Source organism: Artemia sp. Qi Xiang Cuo, chromosome 14, assembly GCF_049724085.1.
Source record: "Artemia sp. Qi Xiang Cuo chromosome 14, ASM4972408v1, whole genome shotgun sequence".
NCBI lineage: Eukaryota > Metazoa > Arthropoda > Branchiopoda > Anostraca > Artemiidae > Artemia > Artemia sp. Qi Xiang Cuo.
Genome location: NC_142807.1, coordinates 64501156 through 64520707, shown reverse-complemented (window position 1 = coordinate 64520707; position 19552 = coordinate 64501156). Strand labels below are relative to the sequence as shown.

At 37.0% G+C, this 19552-nt stretch overlaps 1 protein-coding gene across 1 annotated transcript in view; it reads right to left on the bottom strand.

Moving 5' to 3' along the window:
* FANCI (Fanconi anemia complementation group I) overlaps positions 1-19552 on the bottom strand; it is a 164382-nt gene that overhangs the window by 71571 nt on the left and 73259 nt on the right. Inside the window, exons 7-8 of the mRNA XM_089099801.1 lie at positions 17556-17751; positions 1093-1296 (exon numbers count right to left, since the gene is read on the bottom strand). Of these exons, the coding sequence (XP_088955927.1) occupies positions 1093-1296; positions 17556-17751 (400 nt within the window). The remainder of the gene's footprint in view (positions 1-1092; positions 1297-17555; positions 17752-19552) is intronic.

Sequence of the window (19552 nt, the reverse complement as noted above, 5' to 3'; positions counted from 1 at the left end):
TTTTTTTTATAGATCTTCCCCAGTGGCGATTCTGGCCTCTCTTGCGCCCGGGACAAAGTCTTGATTGCCCCCCCCCCCCATCCTGTCTCCCAAAAAATTTTAGGCCAAATTTTACATAATTATTTTCAATTTCGATAAATAAAAGTTCAAATAGGGATAAAATCCTTTTAAGAGACAGTGTTTCACAAACAGTAATAGACACAAATGTTCTGAAACATGAAAATATGTTCATTTCAGAGCATATTGTCAATTTCCCAGACCATTTTATTTTGTTCGATAATGTCTCTTTGATTTCTAGGGACCGGGGTTTAAAGCAAATTTTCGTGTAACTTTTGAAATAAAGAAAATCTTGTTGAAGAATACAGCTTTAAATCGTGATAAAGATGAACTTCAGTTAAACTCTTATCCACGGTGGCTTAATAAAGTATGTCAGACTAAAATTTAGTCCGCCTACTATATTTAACCTCAGTTCAAGCGTTACATCATAGAACGCTAATGAACCGAATACAAGAAGATCAAAGAGGCTAGCTTCCGCCTTTGCTTTGAAAAGAATTAAACAATATGTAGTTTTATCTGATTTAGAATATAAACTATTGTTGTAAATTGTTTTAGTTTAGTTTTACCACTGATGACGGTCACTGCATATGTGACCGAAATATCTAGAAATATCTAGTACCGAAATATCACTGTTTGTGAAACACTGCCTATTAAAAGGATTTTATCCCTATTTGAATTTTATTTATCGTCATGGAAAGGCAGTGTGGCCTCCGAAATTATCTATATATTTTCAATTTATTTATTAATTACTGGCTGATTTTTAATCTATCATTTAAATTATTTAATTATTATTCATTATTTGAATTTAATTATTAATTTATTAATTGTTTTTACTTATCAAATGCGCCTTCTACTTTATTAATAAAATTTCAAAAATTACAAAATGATTACAACCTTAAGATTATTTGTTTGAAATTTTGCGCCACTAAAATTTCCGTGCCCGGGGCAAGTGCCACCTCTGTCCCTCCCCTAAAACCGCCTTTGATTTTCTCGATTTCACAACTGAGCCCCTCATATCCAAGCAAAATATCTTACTTGAATAACAGGAACAGTTCAGCAAATACTGCAGTACGTGCTTCAGACTGCGTTTCACATCTAGAGTGCCGTCCAATAAAAGTGGAAGACAGAGATTGTGACTGGCTGAACAGACTGGCCTGCGTTGACAAGGTTCGCACATCTTTTGCAAATTTTAACATTTGCATTAGCCCAGACACTGCAATTTGACATTGTATAACTGACCTAAAAAACATGAAGTGAATATTAAATATAATCAAAATATACATAATAAAATACATAACCAAAATATTGTGTGTCAAACAGTGCTGTAATTACTTAATTGAGTCTGTAGTATGGCTAATCATCAAGAATGTGTTGAGCTTCTGGCTCAGAGATTTAACATAAAGTAGCCGTTTTCCGACATTCCAAAGACTATCGATAGATTTGGCTAGTAAAACTGTCAGAAGAAAACATAATCAGGAAGATTCTGCAGTTAGCTATACGGTTTGGTTAATAGTTGCTTAATTAGTCGTTCTACAAAGGTGTCAAGCAACCTCTTTACGTTCAATAACAATCTGGTTGAAAAATGGGATTCCTACATTTAGCAACCTCAGCTCCACTTCTTTCTTCATGTCCGTCAACTATATGGCGTTCAACATAGGATAATCTATATAAGTTTGCGGGTGGTAAAACAGCTGACGTAGCTATCTTAAAGAGGCTTTACTAATACTTATCTATACCCCCAAATCTATTTCCTGGATACTTTTGAAACTTATGTTATTTTAATGATCTGCATTGATATAGAAACAACAAAGAAGTAACTTATCTCTCGAGGAAAGGCCTCATATGACATCATTCTGTCGTCATCTATAAGACTGTAATTATTAAGAGGGTTGATGAAGATCACATCTTGGAACCTTATTTCTCATCTGATGGTTCTTATAGAGATAATCTTAATTGGAGCCTATGCTCCTGTACTGAAAAGGTGGGAGTACGTCTTCATTCCAAAAGCCTTCTTCAACATAGTTTCATCATCTGTCTGTACAAGTCCTGCATAAGACATGTTGTCAAACGGGGCTGCACGCTTTTCGCTGTATCTCCGAAATTTCACTTGGTAAGGGACCAGAGTATCAAAAGGCAATGAACATTAAAAAATCTGAAATCCTCCGTTTACGGAGCTACATGACATTCTCCATTCACAGATACATTGATATTTTCCTATTAACGTGGCGTACTACCGTTTAAAAAAGCGAGGGATATTTCCTAATCAAAGTTATTGGTATAAATATTGAGAGTTCTTACTTTTGTGTTGTGTATACTGTTTTCGCCTTTTTCCTCTTATTTCTCTACTTATTAATAATTCGTTTTTTTTATTGTTGTTTTAAAAACGGGACAAGTTTCTTAATGAGCAACTATCAACTTTAGCTCTATGCCGTGCTTCTATTTCTAAAGCAGTTAAAAGTAGAATAGCGTCTAGTTTCGGGGCAGTAATTTGTCTTCGCGATCTTCTTTCTCGGAAATCACTGGCTCGGGTATATAATACAGTCGCTTTGCCTCAGATTTTAGTTTTTTCATCGCTTCTCCCGTTTTTTAGAATTAGTAACATTGCGCATGTAAAAACCACATTTTTAAATTTTGCTAAGTTTCTTCGCCGCTTTTCTAAATCTGAATCAAATACTTTTTTAATGAATACATATAAAATAAAAAACCCTGTTGATGTTTTGGAGAAAAAGTAAAAGAAATTTTTATCCAAATTACCTCTTTTTTCTCATAATTTATATAAAGCACGCACGAAGCTTAATTAATTTTTTTTTTATTATTAATTATTGAAGGAAGTGTTAATTTGTGAAGTGTTAATTTTAAGTGTTAATTTATCATTTATTGAATGAAGTGTTAATTTGTGTGGTAAGTTTGATTGAAGGCCTTTGCGTACTTGTTGTTATATAGTTTAAAAGAATTTTATGACCTATTGATTAGCGGTTTTTTTTTTTTTTTTTTTTTACTCTTCGTATTTGGAGGAAATAAAAAGTTTGAATTGAATTGAATGGACTTTATATATATTCTGGACTTTAGGAGGCATGGGGGTGTCATCCCTACTCCTCTTGGTTTCTAGTTGTTTTGAGTTTTGTTGTTTTATTTTGAGTCTAGTTGTTTTATTTATTGTAATTTCCGTTCGTTTTGGGTATCGTTTATGTCTTGATGATGCTTTATGGCCTCCCCCAGGCCACTTAGCGTGTCCCCAGGTGGCGACACGGGAACGCCCTACAGATATGTAGGCTACCTCCATAGGATGCACAGACCAAGGGTGGACCTTGTCCCTGGGGGTCCATAATAGAAGCTGGGGCACCCTCACCTGGCGCCATAAATACAGGCGGAGGAGGAAGAAGGCCCCTCAAATGTACACTCAAAAGGGCCCACTGGTTTGTCCACAAGTCCCATGAGTTACAAACCTTCTCCCAGTAATGGGTTCAATTGCATGGTGATGCAGGACATCATCGCGGGAGGATCCTCAATAGGAGGACAACTGCGGCAGGGCGTAAGATCCAGATCTATGGACAACGGCCTCTGCAAAGAGCTGGCTCGAACCTTTCCGGGTACCTGCAAGACTGGGGACCTTGCGGTCAACTCTATTCCCACTTGAGGAGTGGCGCCCCTCGAGGAAATTATAGCCTAGTAAAAAAACAGCATTCGCACGGAATTCTGACTAATGGACAATTCTTCTGGGCTTGGAAAGTTTTGATGGGCGTCTTCGGGCTGAAAAACCTCTTCCTAGCTAATTTATCTATTATGGGCTGTCTCCCATAGTAGCATAATATTTGTTGGCATGAATATATTGAGTAGGAGGTAATAGGCTTAAGATTGTCTGTGCAGGATTTCGACTCTTGTTGATAGAAGAGCATCGCCAAGTACTGAAAACCATGTTGTGACCAAGATAGGCCTAGGATTGCACAAAGCTTCCATTCATGGAGGTCCCAGTGACTTCTTGCTGTCCGGTTATAAGCCGGCTTAAGTACTTCGGTGTAGACTTGAGAAGATATGTGATCCCCGTCCTGCACTGGTATCCGGGACCATTGCTTTTCCTGAGGCGAAAATAATTTCAATGATATAAAGAACAAGAAAACTGGAACTTGGAATGTTACGACGTTAAAAAATGACTATCGTATCGACATTTTGACTGACGAATTAAGACGATTGGAACTGGACTTATTAGGAGTTTCAGAAACTCATATGCCAGGGGTAGGAAGCATGAAATTAGGTGATATAAAGTTTAGTTACTCAGGTAGAAAGGATGGAGTTCAAAGACGAGGAGTAGAGTTCTTGATGAGTCAGGAACTTGATGAGTCTTGTTTAAACTGGGAAGGTATTAATAATAGAATACTAATTACTCGTTTTATGACAAAAAAGTTCAGGGTATCAGTTATAGTAATATATGCCCCTGTAGAACCGACTGACGGAGATACTAGTGACTCAGATGAATTTTACTTATAGCTACAGGAGCAAATAGACAGGATCCCAGGTAGAAAATTGATGTTTTTAATAGGAGATTTTAATGCCCAGGTCGGTAGAAATAAGGATAGATGGTATCCTAGCCTAGGTAAATTTGGTAAAGGAAAAGAAAACAGTAATGGATACAGACTTTTGCAATTTTGTAGATATAACAATCTAGTTGTAACCAATACGGTGTTTGGTCATAAAATGGCTAATAAGTTAATATGGTATTCACGTGATGGTAAGACAGCAAACCTTATTGATTATGTTATAGTAAACCGAAGACTGGCATGATCAACACAAGATACACAAGTTAGGTATATAGGAGTGCTGTTATTGATGTTCAAAGTAAAGATCACCATCTAGAAGTGTCTAGGGTTAATTTAAAGCTGAAGTATTGGAAGGGTAACTACCTCCCGGGAAGTTATGATGTTGGAAGACTCTAGGATGAGAATTTGAGGGAAACTTTCCAGGAACAGTTGAATACTAGACTTCAGAGTTTAAAATTTGATAATGTGGAAGATGGTGGGAATAATTTTAGAAAAATAATTTGTGAAGTTGCTGAAGGTGTCTTAGGGAAGAAAGCTAGAACTGCAGCTAAGAATATTATTGAAAAACCTTTATGGTGAATAGAAAGAAGAAAGGACTTTTACAAGAATTATCTGAGTGATAGATAATATGAAAACAAAAAGAATGTAAGGAAAGAGAAGAAAGCATTAAAATATGAACGAAGGAGGTGTGAAGTGGAGGCCATGGATAAAATTGCCGAGGATCTGGAAGATGCAGCTAGACGGCATAATAGTAAAATATTGCACTGGCATGTTAATAAATTGAGACGGAGTAGTCAATCCGGACTTGTCCCAGTTAAAGATAGGAATGGGGCCACAATTAGCGATAAGCAAAGAACTAAAGAGAGATGGGCCGAACATTTTGAGAATTTGCTTAACTGAGATAGAGTTACAGGAAAAGATGTATAGGAAAATGAAATTGTCTGTGATACCTTGGATGTGAAGGAAGATTTGTTTTGTGAGGAAGAAGTAGTGACAGTACTAAAAGGATTAAAAAATAATAAGGCTCCAGGTGCTGATAGGGTGGTAAATGAGTTTATTAAATACGGTGGCTCTGAGGTTAGAAATAAGTTACTGAAGACTATGAATATGATTTTTGAAAAAAGGGAAGTACCTAGCGATTTTAGGAAAACCTTAACTAAACCACTGTATAAGAAAAGTGATAATAGTGAGTGTGGTAATTATCGATGCATTAGTCTGGTCTCTGTGGGTAGTAAATTACTTAGTAATATGTTACTTTTTAAACTCAGAGATGCCGTAGACAAAGTTTTAAGAGAAGAACAGTGCGGTTTTAGAAAAGGTAGAGGATGTGTCGACCAAATTTTCAATTAGGCTAATAATTGAGAAGTGCCTGAGTTGTCAAACACCTTTGGTCCTCAGTTTTATAGATTATGAGCAAGCGTTCAATTCTGTTGATAGAAGAGCTTTAGTAAAGGTTTTATCCCTGTATGGTATACCAGACAAATATATTAAAGTGGTTAGTGCTATGTACGAAAATAACACTACTGCGGTTAAGGTAGGAAATGAGGTTAGTAGCTGGTTTTGTGTTAAATCAGGAGTTAAGCGGGGTTGTGTTCTATCCCCCTTTATATGGATTATAGAGACTTAGATTATGCTGATGATTTAAAGATCCTAGATGAGTGTGAGCAAAATGAATGAAGTTTTAGAAGTTTTGTGGGTTCAAGGTACTAGAATAGGTTTGAAACTTAATGTTAAGAAGACTAAGCGACTAAGCCTCTGACTAAGTGAAGATGAAAAGGTGATGTTGCATAATGAAAAGATTGATCAGGTGGGCAGCTTCACTTACCTTGGTAGTATTATTAGTAAAGATGGTGGGAGCAGTAGAGATGTTAAAAGTAGAATAACCAAGGCTCAGGGTGTTTTCTCACAGTTAAAAAAAAGTTTGGAAGAATAGGAAGATAGGTCTGCAAACCAAGATTAGAATATTAGATGCTACAGTGGTCAGATATGGCTCAGAAGCATGGGCGCTCAGAAAAGCGGATGAAGATTTGCTAGATGTTTTCCAGAGAAATTGCTTAAGGATTGTTCAGAGTACTCGGCTGACTGACCGTATTTCAAACAATAGGCTATGCGAAAAATGTGGCTCATTACTGCTCTCTAGGGCTATAATGAAAGAAAGGTTGAGGTGGCTAGGGCATGTTGTGCGGATGAAGGATGACAGATTGCCGGAGATTGTTCTTTTCGGCCAACCGTCTAGGGCTAAACGGAAAGCAGGTCGTCCTCTTCTGGGGTGGGAGAACGTCATAAAGAAAGATTTAAAGGAAATGGGAACTTCGTGGGCAGGTCTAAAAAGGGAGGCTTCAAATAGATTGGGATGGAGGAGGAGCGTGCGTAGCTGTATTGGCCTCAGGCGGCTTGGTGCTGCGGTGAGTTGTTGTTAGTAGTAGTAGTAGTAGTAAATAATGTTTCTCATATAATTCAAAGTTTGCTCATTTTTGTTGCAGCTCTCGGTGAAGGGGTCCAGCTTTCGTTTGACAGATTCTCTGTAAGAAGAGCTCTCGATGAGTAAGTAATTAGTTGTCATCAAAGGTAGTCAGGCATGTGATTTGTAAAACATTATTCTTAGTTTATTTTTCTTTTCTACTTTATTTGTACGGATTGTGGAAAAGAGGTATAAAATAAATAGCTAAGATGCAGTGTTTTTTCCTAACCTGAAAAAAGTTTGGAGATTTCAAAGATAAGTCTTAGCACTAACAATATGATACTAGAAGCCAGAGTAATGGCAATTTTCGCTGGGAAAACAGGCTGCTCCGAAAGGTGGAAAAATATATACTCCATGTTTTCCAGAGGAATTGTCTAAAGATATCAACAAGTGATTGCCTGAAAGACCTTATGTTAAACAACAAGCTGCACGAACAGTGTGGCCCAATCTCATTTTCTCGGGCTGTAATGAAGTGAAGGTTCCTATATTTGGGCCACGTTTTGCGGAAGAACAATGATAGGGGGACAAAGTCAAAATATCCGGAGCTGAGAATCAGCAAAAAGCAGGACGTATTCAAATGGGCTGCGAAAAGGTAATGAAAAAGCATTTAAAAGAAATGGTTACTTCATGGGATGGAACAGAGTGAAACTCTATCCCCCCACCCCAGTGCTTCCTATGTCCAAAATGTTTTTTACAAGGGCAGCACGAAGTAGCAGCGATAACAACCTTCACGTGGTGTCCCTAAGAGTAGTGAACCATGTTTCACATATCCAAAAAAAGGGGACAACTATTCCTAGTTTCATTTGCAGCCGAGATACTGGCCGCACTGCCCAGTGTCTGGCCATGAGGTGATGCACATGTAGATGAGCCAACAAGCTTGTACAAACTAATGGTAACTAGCGATTCGTTTTGTGGTGGGAGGATACAAGATTCCGGATATATTCTAAGGAAGAGGATACAGTGAGGGAAACTCGGTTTTGGCTGGGCACAAGACCGCCAAAAAGTACTGGAATCCCAGCCTATTTTAGCCAAGCAGGATGCTGCCCTATGATTTGGAGAATAATCTCGCAAGTTATCGATATGCACTGGTTGGCAAACCAGAAGGAAGACAAACCCAAAGGGGGACACGATGCTAATATACGGATGGCATCTTGTTGAAGGTCTTGGAGGTCCGGAAGGATAATTGCTTAATCGTAATGATACAAATTTATCATGATTACTTGCTTGTTAAAATCATGGACCCTCCTTCCCCAGAAGGTATAAGTGTGGGCTCAGACGGTTTTCTTGATGGTGATTTGTCAGTGTCTACATTCGTGGGAGAGAAAGCATCTCAGATTCAGTCCTTTAAAGAGGAGTAGGAAGAGACACAAAAACAGAGGGCATTTGAAACAGAAACAGAAGGTATGCCCGGGGGGAGCAATCCTTCTGGACGTACTAAACGCCTAACACACGACAGGGATTACATCCTTAAAGGAGCAATACAAAGTCAGAGAAGAGCGCTCTATCGCAAGTACCGCTTCTGAGGATAGAATACTTCCGACGGCCGACAAGGGGTGAGTAAACAACTCTGAAAGTCAAAAACTGCTCGCCCAATCTGGTCTGAAGCCTATGGATATTGCCCTCCAAAGGAACGTGGAAAGCTTTAATAAGCATCTGGACACAACTGGAGAAGACGTGAAGACGAAGGGATTATCACTAATGATGTTAGATGTCACTGATGGTTCTGTGAATTAAGGCGCAAAAGAAAAGCAAGAGATTAAGGGATAAGAAAAATCCTAGCCTGACGGCCATGACAAAAACATGCTTCGCAGAGAATTCAAAACTTATCCCAATTAGTATGGAGAGCGGTCGCGGCAAAAACTTGAGAGATGATAACGAACAGTGCATTACTGATTGACTGGACGATAAAACGGGGAACTCAGTCAGGGACCGATGTTAGGACGAAAATATGACGGCATGGGTAAAGGAGGCGATAAATGGCGCCAAGGATGCCTGGCCCTGGCGCCAGGCGATGCACACCCTAGGAAAAGTTTCTGTGTGGAGGACCCCCCGTTGTGGTCGACCGGAAAGGCTAGTCTGACTTATAGCGGCCTGCAACGGGTTACTGGAGCCAGGAAAAATAAGTATAACTAGGTCTCATATCAACATATCCTCACTCAGCCATTGACATGGACCAGGTTGAAGAAACTGAGAAGCCTAATTTCCGACTCCCGGACGGTATGAGGGGATATATGCTTCTCAAATTACTTTATGAAAGGACGCCAGAACCCTCCAACACAAAGGACGATGCTGATGCCCTCCCCCCCCCTCCATAATGAGTGACGAGGCGGAACCTTCTTCACAACTTTAAGTGTTTTTCTTGATGCGAAGAAATGAGGCGAATGAACTAAATTGCTGGCAGATCGATTTGTATCATTACCAGACAGCTTCACGGCGATAAGGCAAACATTTACAACGTTGGTGCAGGAGCTCTGGATCATTGATCAGACCAAGTGAAGGGAAAGGACGCCGAACTGCATACATATAACAAGGTGAGCATTACTTGCGTGCTAGAGCTAAAGCGTGCATTTATAACTCCAGAAACTTATACACTTGGAAATTATTCAATTATCATACTGACCTATGGATGTTGTACCTATAACGACTAAAAATATAGTTAGATTTGAACGTGTGGTATGTAGCTCGACATATATGCACACAATGATACGGCATCACCAATGAAGGTAAAGGAACGGGTTGAAATTTGTAGAAGTGAAACAATCCCATTAGTTTTATCCTATAATGAAAACGCTATGTGGAAGGTCGAATACAAATGAAAGGAGGATCGAGCTTCTGCATTACTTGACAGCAGAGAATCTAGAGAAAACTCGATGCACAGTTGCATAACAAAAAGAGGGAAAGAGGTGCTAGATTTAACGTTTATTTCCTCCCAACATGGCATTTTGGTCCGAGAACGGCGTGTGGGTGATCCTCCGTCAGTTTTTTGGACCATCGAATTATAAGATTTACTATCGATGTGTCTCAAAGCATAAAATATATATATATATATATATATATATATATATATATATATATATATATATATATATATATATATGCTAAAAAGAGAAACAAGACAAAGAATCAGCTCACTTACAGTGAAGTGCTGGCTAAAAACTTTGATAATGTATCTTTTCATCCAGGTAAAACCAAAGAGGGCCTAGGCCTTGAAAGCCTTACAGAAAGCATGGAAAGTACTTTTATCCAAGCAGCCCCCTTCACAGCAATAGAAAAAAGGGATCAAACAGTTCGTGGTAACGAACTGTTTGTTCGTTACCTGTTTGTTCTCTTTGAAAAGCATGCACTGCTGATTTTGGCCTTCTTGCGCCCGGGGCAAAATATTGATTAGTGCCCTCCTCCCTGTCTTACAAAAAAATTTTAGACCAAATTAAAAAAAAAATTTCGTTTATTAACAAAATTTTGCTAACTGTGTCCTCTACTTTATTCTAATAAAAAATAATATTTCAAAAAACACAAAATGATTATAACCGTTTTTCAGCCCCTAAAATGTCTCTGCCTGGTGCAAGTACCCCCTCTGTCCCCCCATAAAACTGCCTCTAGTTGCACTAAGTACGTATACTTGATAACTTTTAATTGGAACATATGCGCTCTATATTATGACGCGAATGATGTCGTGAATAGACAAGTCACTTCCGGCTGTAACCTACCAAATATGACGTTGTTTTGTGTGTAATGTCGTTTTGTTGCCTATATGAAGGTGTGGTTTTTGCAAAAAATTGGGATGGAGAGCGTAAAAGAAGAGATAATTTCGATGTTATATTATTACACTGCCATCGGAAGTGCATATACTGATGACATTTTCAAAGTAAGTGAACGTTTAAAAGTAGTAAAAAAAGATTGCTCACAAATTTAACAGATTTATGTAATATATAATATATTTATTATATATTATGTATAACAGATTTTGTGTGTATATATTCCCAAGAAATAATAAAATTGAAAAATTTCATAGGATTATAAATAAAAAATAAATAATATATAGTATATATATTGGGTCCTGGAGGGGCAAAACCTACCTTCTTGTTGTAGAGAAGATAGTTATTCTCCCCAAAAACATACACTAAAGAGTCTTTTTTTTCGAAGAATTATTCGCAAAAGTTCTTAGGTCACAGGTCCTTTGTAAACATCATATTTAGGGTACTGTTAATGGTATTAAAATTGAACAGAAATCAAATAAAAAAATGAGTTATTTTTCAAATTAAAGTAAAGAGCGACGTTAAAACTTAACATAATAAACGGATATTACTCCGTGTATGAGGAGAAATGTCTCTTACTTGATCCTCCGCTTCTTAGGCTAAAGTTTGAGCTTTCGTCTTCAATGCTTTGAGAACGACTACTGAAGTACGAGGGCAATTGGAATAGGATAAAAAGCATTTTTTTGCAGTGCTTTAAGAATGGAAGAGCTTATCTTTTATTTGAAATAGTCACAATGTCTAATAGCTCAGCCTTTGGGGGTGCCTGGCCCCCGGAGCCCCCGGGACCAGGCCCATAAGTCATGGAATTTGTGGATTTTTCACATGTAGTATTTATCATTAGGAAAAGAGGGAATGTTTGATCCTGGATGTGTCAAAAAGGCTAAGGGTATTATGGCAAAATTTTGGAATATGTTGAGGGGTTTGTTAAGCTAAATCAAAAGCATTTAGATACCCATACATATATCAAAAGAATTGGATTATTATGCTGATTTCTAATATATGAATTTCATTAAGTTTAGTTTCATCCATCAAAGGCTACGAGCCTGAGAAAATCTGCCTGATTTCCGAAAAAAGGGGAAACACCACCTAAAAGCCATAAAATTTTAATAAAAACCGCACCATCAGATTCAGCATATCAGAGAACCCTACTGTAGAGGTTTAAAGCTGCTATTCGCAAAAATACGAATTTTTTTTTCCAGAAGAAAGATCACGGATGCGATTATTTTTTTTTCTTCCAAGGGTGATCATGTCGATCAATTGGTCCTAGAACATCGCAAGAGGACTCATTCGAACGGAAATTAGAAGTTCTAGTGCCCTCAAAAAGATTGGAGGGCAACTAGGCTCCCTCTTCCGTCCCTTTTTCCCCAAAATCGTCCGATCAAAATTTTTGAGATCGCCATTTTGTTCATCATGGTTGAAAGGCCCAATATCTATGCCCTTGGATATAACATGACCCCCCCCCCGCCAAGCCCTAGGGGAAAGATCTTTAAGTTATAAAATTTACCAATTGTTTACGCATAGTATTTGTTATTGGGAAGTATGCATACATTTTGGGTGGGGACGAATTTTCTGCTGGAGTTTTTCCATGGGGGAATTTTTCACGGGGAGTGAAGTTTCCAGGGGGTGAACTTGTCAAGGGAAATTCTACACTGGGGGAACTTGACAGATTTCCTATACAAAATTCTTTTTATAGATCTTGCTTTCTCTTTTCCGTCACAATTTTACGCGTGGAGTTGTTCAGGGTAATTGTCCGGTGCAAATTCTCACTGAGATTGAATTGTCTAGAGGATATTTCCGAGGGGAGGGGAATTTCTCCGTGGAGGTGAGAACAGATTTCCTGGCATTTTTAAAAAAAATGATCAGAAATTAAATAAAAAAGACCATTTTTTTCAATTGAAATTAGGGAGCAATATTAAAACTTAAAATGAACATAAATTATTACGTATATGAAGGGGGTAGCCCCCCCCTCCTCAACACCTCGATCTTTACACTAAAGTTTGAAATCCGTCCCAATTCTTTAAGACCTGAAACACAAGGGGCGTTTAATTAGAACAATAAGAAGCTTTTAAAAAAGTACTAAAAAACATTATCGTAAAGAGCGAGGTGTCGAGGAGGGGACAATCCTCTTCATATACGTAATAATTTCTGTTCATTTTAAGTTTTAATGTTGCTCCTTACTTTCAGTTGAATAACTAATTTTTTTTTTTTTAATCATATAAATAGTTTGTGGACTTCGGAATTAAGCCAAAGGAAAAAATAGTAAGAAGACTACTAAGAATCACAACTTTGACAAATAACGAAGAGGATTAGGATATATATATATTCTATATATGTATATATATATATATATATATATATATATATATATATATATATATATATATATATATATATATATATATATATATATATATATATATATTCTAGCTTATTTTCCCATTTTAGTCTTTGTTGTGTAGTTTTGGCTTTGAAAATTGTATATTCCTTGGTTTGAAGTGTTACTTCGTAGGTTTGAATTATGCTAAGTTTCGAAAATAAAATTTGTAGTGGGCCAGTTTACCTTTGTCACGATTAGGATATATATTCGCAAGGTCTAAAACTTCTTAAAAGAAATAAGGAGATTAAAGATAATCTTAAGGAGGAATTTCTGTGACAGTATAGAGTCAGAATAAACTAGTATTATGCTGCTAATGGCCCATTAAAGGACATCCGGGTCAACCTATAGAGCGTCATGTATGAAAATGGAACTCCCACAATGGATACCCTAAGCCGCATGCTTGAGGTCCATATAAACGACTCAGTAGTCATTACCCTTAAGCCAGCTTATGATATAAACCTCTATATGGTAGATAGACTGGTAACACGGGTTTTAAAGGTTGACTGGCTCAAGAAACTTGTGGGTAATTTTGATCATTTAAAATCCCAGGTGCTGATGGAATTTATCGAGTCATACCCCGAAAAGGATGTGATAAGATACATTCCCAATGCTTTGGGATAGCTAAGAGAAGCCTCACTTAGTGCTACATTCCTATAATATGGCTAAAAACAAGAATTATTTTTATACCTAAGCCTGGGAAGGAAGACTCCTCAAATCCCAGATCATGTAGGTTAGGTACGCTAACATCCTTTCTGGTTTAAGTGACGGAGTAGTTATTTCATTGGTACCTCAAAAGCAATCCTGAGACCAAAAATATAATATCCACAAGCAAAATGGGTTTTAGAACCAACTGCTCTACAGAACCAGCTGTGCACTAAGTGCTATGGCCTATAGAGCAAGGAATGCAATCAAAGAATATACCTTAGACATATTTCTAGACATATAAGGGGTGTCACAAGACACCACTTTGGAATCTATGAAAACATCCATTGAAGAAGGAAATATCGCCAAAATTATATAAATTGGATTTCTCATGTCCTCAGAAACTGGCTAGTGGTCATGAAGTTAAAAAAGATAAAAGCAAAGAAAAAAAGCTATTCTGAAAGAATACCCTCAAGAAAGAATGAGTTCTTCGTTTATGTGGAGCCTTATCATGAATAGTCTTTTGAATCTATTAGAACGGCACTCTGGGTACACCCAGGCATATGCCAATTTCTGAAAACCCTGTTTGAATGAGGACAGCGAATGCTGAATACTATTCAGATATGAGCAAAAATATAATCGCTACTTTGCTCCCGAGAAGAGTGAAGCGGTAGTATCCACGAATAAAAGGAATTGGAAAACTTCTTTCAGTTTCAAAATGTTTGGATGCCCAATATCATTCAAGAAATAGGTAAAAAATTTGGTAATCATAATTGATCACCAGTTGAGCTAGAAAGCCCGCTGTACAGAGACGGTGCGGAAAACCCACAGCTTCCCTAATGTAGTGCCAAAAAATGGCGGGGGAAAACTGGGACCTACCGTAAAGTCGGGTATCTATATAAGGCGGTAATTCGATCAGCAGTATAGTGTAATAGTCTTACTACTTGTACCTGTTTCACGTTCAAAGCCCTTGCCTCATCGTGATGTTCGACATCTGGTGAAATATTTTGCTCTTGAAGGGTCTATCAACAGTTGATGGCTCGACGATAGACAACGATTCTGGTCCCAGCGTCTCCCTGAACCAAACAAGCGGCTAAGTTCAGACTTGATGATGGATACCCAGACTTTCGTTTGACTCCGTGCTCGCTTCCACCAAAACAGCAGAAGGAGACATTTCAGGCATTGTTTCGATATACCATCGTCAGGGCGCTGTAGTATGAGGCCGAACCACCGGAGGCGTAACTGTTTCCTTACCCTCTGTAGTTGGAGAAAGTCGCTGTATATTATCATTAGGATATAAACCAGAAGAGGTTGTTGAATCTCAAGAAAACTAGATGAGTGGTTACGGCTATTCTATTAGTTTTTCTTTTTGGTTTCCACGGTTAACCTAACCTCTTTGGTAGGGAGGGAGGAGGGGGGGGGGGGTAATATTCATTAGGATATCTTACAATGGAAGTTGTTGGGTATTAACTACCCTCAGTCAAAAGCTACGGTAAATGAGCTATTTATACGTTTTGGGGCTCGGGATCGATTTCACCTCCGTGAAAGATGAGAAGGGAGGTTCCTAAATTTTAATTATAAGAACATCTGCCAGAATAGTTTTGGTCCTTAGTAAACTTGGTGGGAAGTAAAAGTTTTCTCATATATGCTAATATTTTATCTTTTTCACTTGATCTGACCTCCGTGTGAGAGAGGAGGGGGGGGGGTAGGCGTTTCATAGTTATATTCGGCCAGCCTAATTACCAAGTGGGTTTGTGGAATCCATTCAATAAATCTGGTCAACCGCTACAGTTATGGCATCGGCTATACGTTGACTTCAGAGGGGGAGGGGTTGAATTTTTGTCATCGGCATCCGTAGAAAAGGACTATTAGACCTCAATAAAACGTGACAGGGGGGTTAGCAGCAAACTTGTTATTTCATCCTATTTTAAAAAATTAAAGAGAATATTAACATTAAAGAATAAACCATAAAAACAAATACAAATACTACACGCAATCATTGGTAACTAATAAGCCAAAACGCTCATCTTTATTCATCCAGTGTTCATCCCTAGATTCCCTCTATTTCCGTCTTATATTCTCTATACAGAGTGAATAACGGTTCTCTCTGTTCATTGACTTCAAATTTCCTGGAAAATCTCCAGAAAAAATCAAATTTCCTGGAAAATCTAATACAGAGAGAATAGTTCCCCCTATTCTCTATACAGAGTGAATAACGGTTCTCTCTATTCAATGACTTCAAATTTCCTGGAAAATCTACAAGAAAATCTAATTTTCTCGAAGATCTAATACAGAGAGAATAGTTCCCTCTATTCTCTACACAGAGTGAATAACGGTTCTCTCTATTCACTGACTTCAAACTTCCTGAAAAATCTACAGAAAAATCAAATACAGAGAGAACAGCTCCCTCTATTATCTATACAGAGTGAATAACGGTTCTCCATTCACTAACTTCAAACTTCCTGGAAAATCTACAGAGAAATCAAATTTTCCGGAAAATATAATACAGAGAGAATAGTCCCCTCTACTCTCTATACAGAGCGAATAACGGTTCTCTCTATTCACTGACTTCAAGTTTTCTGGACAATCTACAGAAAAATCAAATTCTCTGGAAAATCTAATACAGAGAGAATAATTCCCTCTATTCCCTACACACAGTGAGTAACGGTTCTCTCTATTCACTGACTTCAAATTTTCTGGAAAATCTAGTTCTACATCTCCAAACAGCCTTGCGTGAAAAAGTCTGCAATTATTACAATAAAATGTGGAAAAAACTTTTTTTCATTCAAACAATCATTCAATTAAAAAACAATAAATTGTATTTACTTTCAGTCACATTATAGCAATATATGAGAGAATACAATACCTATCCAGAAATTGGGCGAGGAGCCTGCATTCTCCACTGCAGAGAAAGCAGACAAAAATTAACTATAGTTGCTTAGTTGTAAGGGCAAGTTAACTATAGTTGCTTATAGTATACTTGGGACAAGAAAGACGAAAATTTCTATGATCAAGATTTCTACCCCCAACACAGAAACAAAAGATGTTGACGATAGTCCCGACAACGTCACTGAATTTTATCCTCGCTTAGATAAAAAGAAACTCCCAAAGTGTTCCTGCTCGGACAATTAAAAGCATAAAATAAGGGTTTACTGAAATTACCTAGATGCAAGATATTTCCTCATTGTCATTAAAATCATATCTCTAGGGATACTGAAATTACCTATATATAGCTCGTATAAGGGATACTGAAATTACCTAGATGCAAGATATTTCCTCATTGTCATTAAAATCATATCTCTAGGGATACTGAAATTACCTATATATAGCTCGTATAAGGGATACTGAAATTACCTAGATGCAAGATATTTCCTCATTGTCATTAAAATCATATCTCTAGGGATACTGAAATTACCTATATATAGCTCGTATAAGGGATACTGAAATTACCTTGATGCAAGATATTTCCTCATTGTCATTAAAATCATATCTCTAGGGATACTAAAATTACCTATATATAGCTCGTATAAGGGATACTGAAATTACCTTGATGCAAGATATTTCCTCATTGTCATTAAAATCATATCTCTAGGGATACTAAAATTACCTATATATATATATAAGGGATACTGAAATTACCTAGATTCAAGATATTTCCTCATTGTCATTAAAATCATATCTCTAGGGATACTAAAATTACCTATATATATAAGGGATACTGAAATTACCTAGATGCAAGATATTTCCTCATTGTCATTAAAACCATATCTCTAATGTCTTTGTTCATTCGCATTACAGGGTAGAGACTTGACATAATCATACACCCCTTATCAACAGGAAGCCGCACGGTAACTTGCAGAACTTTTTCCAAATGTTTCCGACTAATATACATCTCAGTATGTAAACAAATCTGAGCCAATGCGTCTGAAACACAGAAAATACTAGGTAAAAGTACATCTATAGAAGCACAAAACATTTTAAGATAGATGTCACTTATAGATGGATACAGAAAGCATTGGTAACGAAAATGGTCAAGTAACGCTCTGGATCTTAGCCAATATGTCTGAAACACAAAAACTGTCAGGCAAAGCACATCTATAAAAGCGCAAAATTTTTAAAACAGATGTCAATTGTAGATGGATACAGGAAGCATTGGTAACGAAAATGGTTATGTAACGCTTTGGATCTGAGCCAAAACGTCGGAAACACAGAAACTACTAGGTAAACGTGCATCTATAAAAGTGCAAAATTTGTTAAGATAGATGTCACTTGCAACCTTTCTTGCGTTAACAACAATTATTCCGCATATTATTAAGTAAGAATTGTTTTCTTAGCATGTTTCCTTCTTAATAGCCCCTAATTTAGATTTATACCCTTTTCATTCTTTGCCAAGATTCTTGAAATCGTTTAGGAAACCTGAAAATAAGACCTCGTATAGAGCTTGAAGTCGGGAAATACCATTTTCATCCCAAAAAGTACCACCATTTTGTAAAATTAAAAAAAAAACAGCTTTCTGGAGATGTGCTGTTAAGTCATTCTACTGAAACGATGAAATTAAAAAGAGAATAAATATAATACACACAAAACAAGCGATGATAATGAATACAACCTAAACAAATACAACCTAAACGGGTAAATTGGTTATATTACAACATCACTCAGGGAGATTACAAACAAATCAAAAGTAAACAAACTTACTAAAAAAAAATCTCATCGATAAAAGAAATTGAAAATTATAAATACATTCGAACGATTCTTAGCCTCCTTACCTCACACAGGTTCAGCAAAGACTGACAAAAAGAGGTATACATTCATATGGTTTACAATTTGAAAAATCCTTAATTGTAAGATTTTGCCCTGTGTACACTGCCATACACTCAAACCTCTATCATTTAAATTTTCCTTAATTTCATTTACTTCACAGACATTTTGTTTGATTCGTTGGTCATTGCTAATTTGAATTGTTTCGTCAAATAGTACGGAATGGGTGGGGTTTTTAAAAGTGGGGTTGCATAAAGTTAAATCAAAGGATGTTGAACTATTTGATGTTTTTTCTATACTTTCTTTGTGCTGGTATACTCCTTTTTCCAAGTTTTGGTGTGTTTACCAACATAGCAAGTTTCACAACTGCATGGTATTTGTTTTGTGATTTTATACTATAGACTCTTGAAATTTTTTGAATAAGTTTGTTGTCTTTTTATTCCTTTTATTCAGGGTGTTATCTCCCTGAAATCAGAAGTTGCATATATAACCGAAATATCTGCTTAGGTCGTATTAACTGTGTAATTCACTGTCTTCAGAAATTGTCTCATTATCTTCTCTTGCTTTATATGTCGCTTTACATGTCGCGTACCTACAGAGCAGTGTATAATTGTGTTTTTCTTTCTCGTTTTGTGTTATTTGTTCTAAGTGCTGATTTAGATCTTAGCTCCAGCGTTCGTCACTACAAACCACATGTATAACTCCTAAGTTTATGTGTATTGCTTTTTTTTGTTGTTTTGCTTATTGCTCCGTCTTTTCCTTTTTTGTATGACGGGTTTTCCAATAAATAATAATAATAATATGATGGAAAGGCAGTATGGTCTTCGTCAATATTTAAATATATGGCAGGTGACAAGAATAGTTAAGAACCAATCAAGTGCCTTAACGATAAAATATCCAAACATGCATATGATTGAAGATTCATTTTGACATCTGAACTGGGGCGGTTCTGATTTCTCTTGCG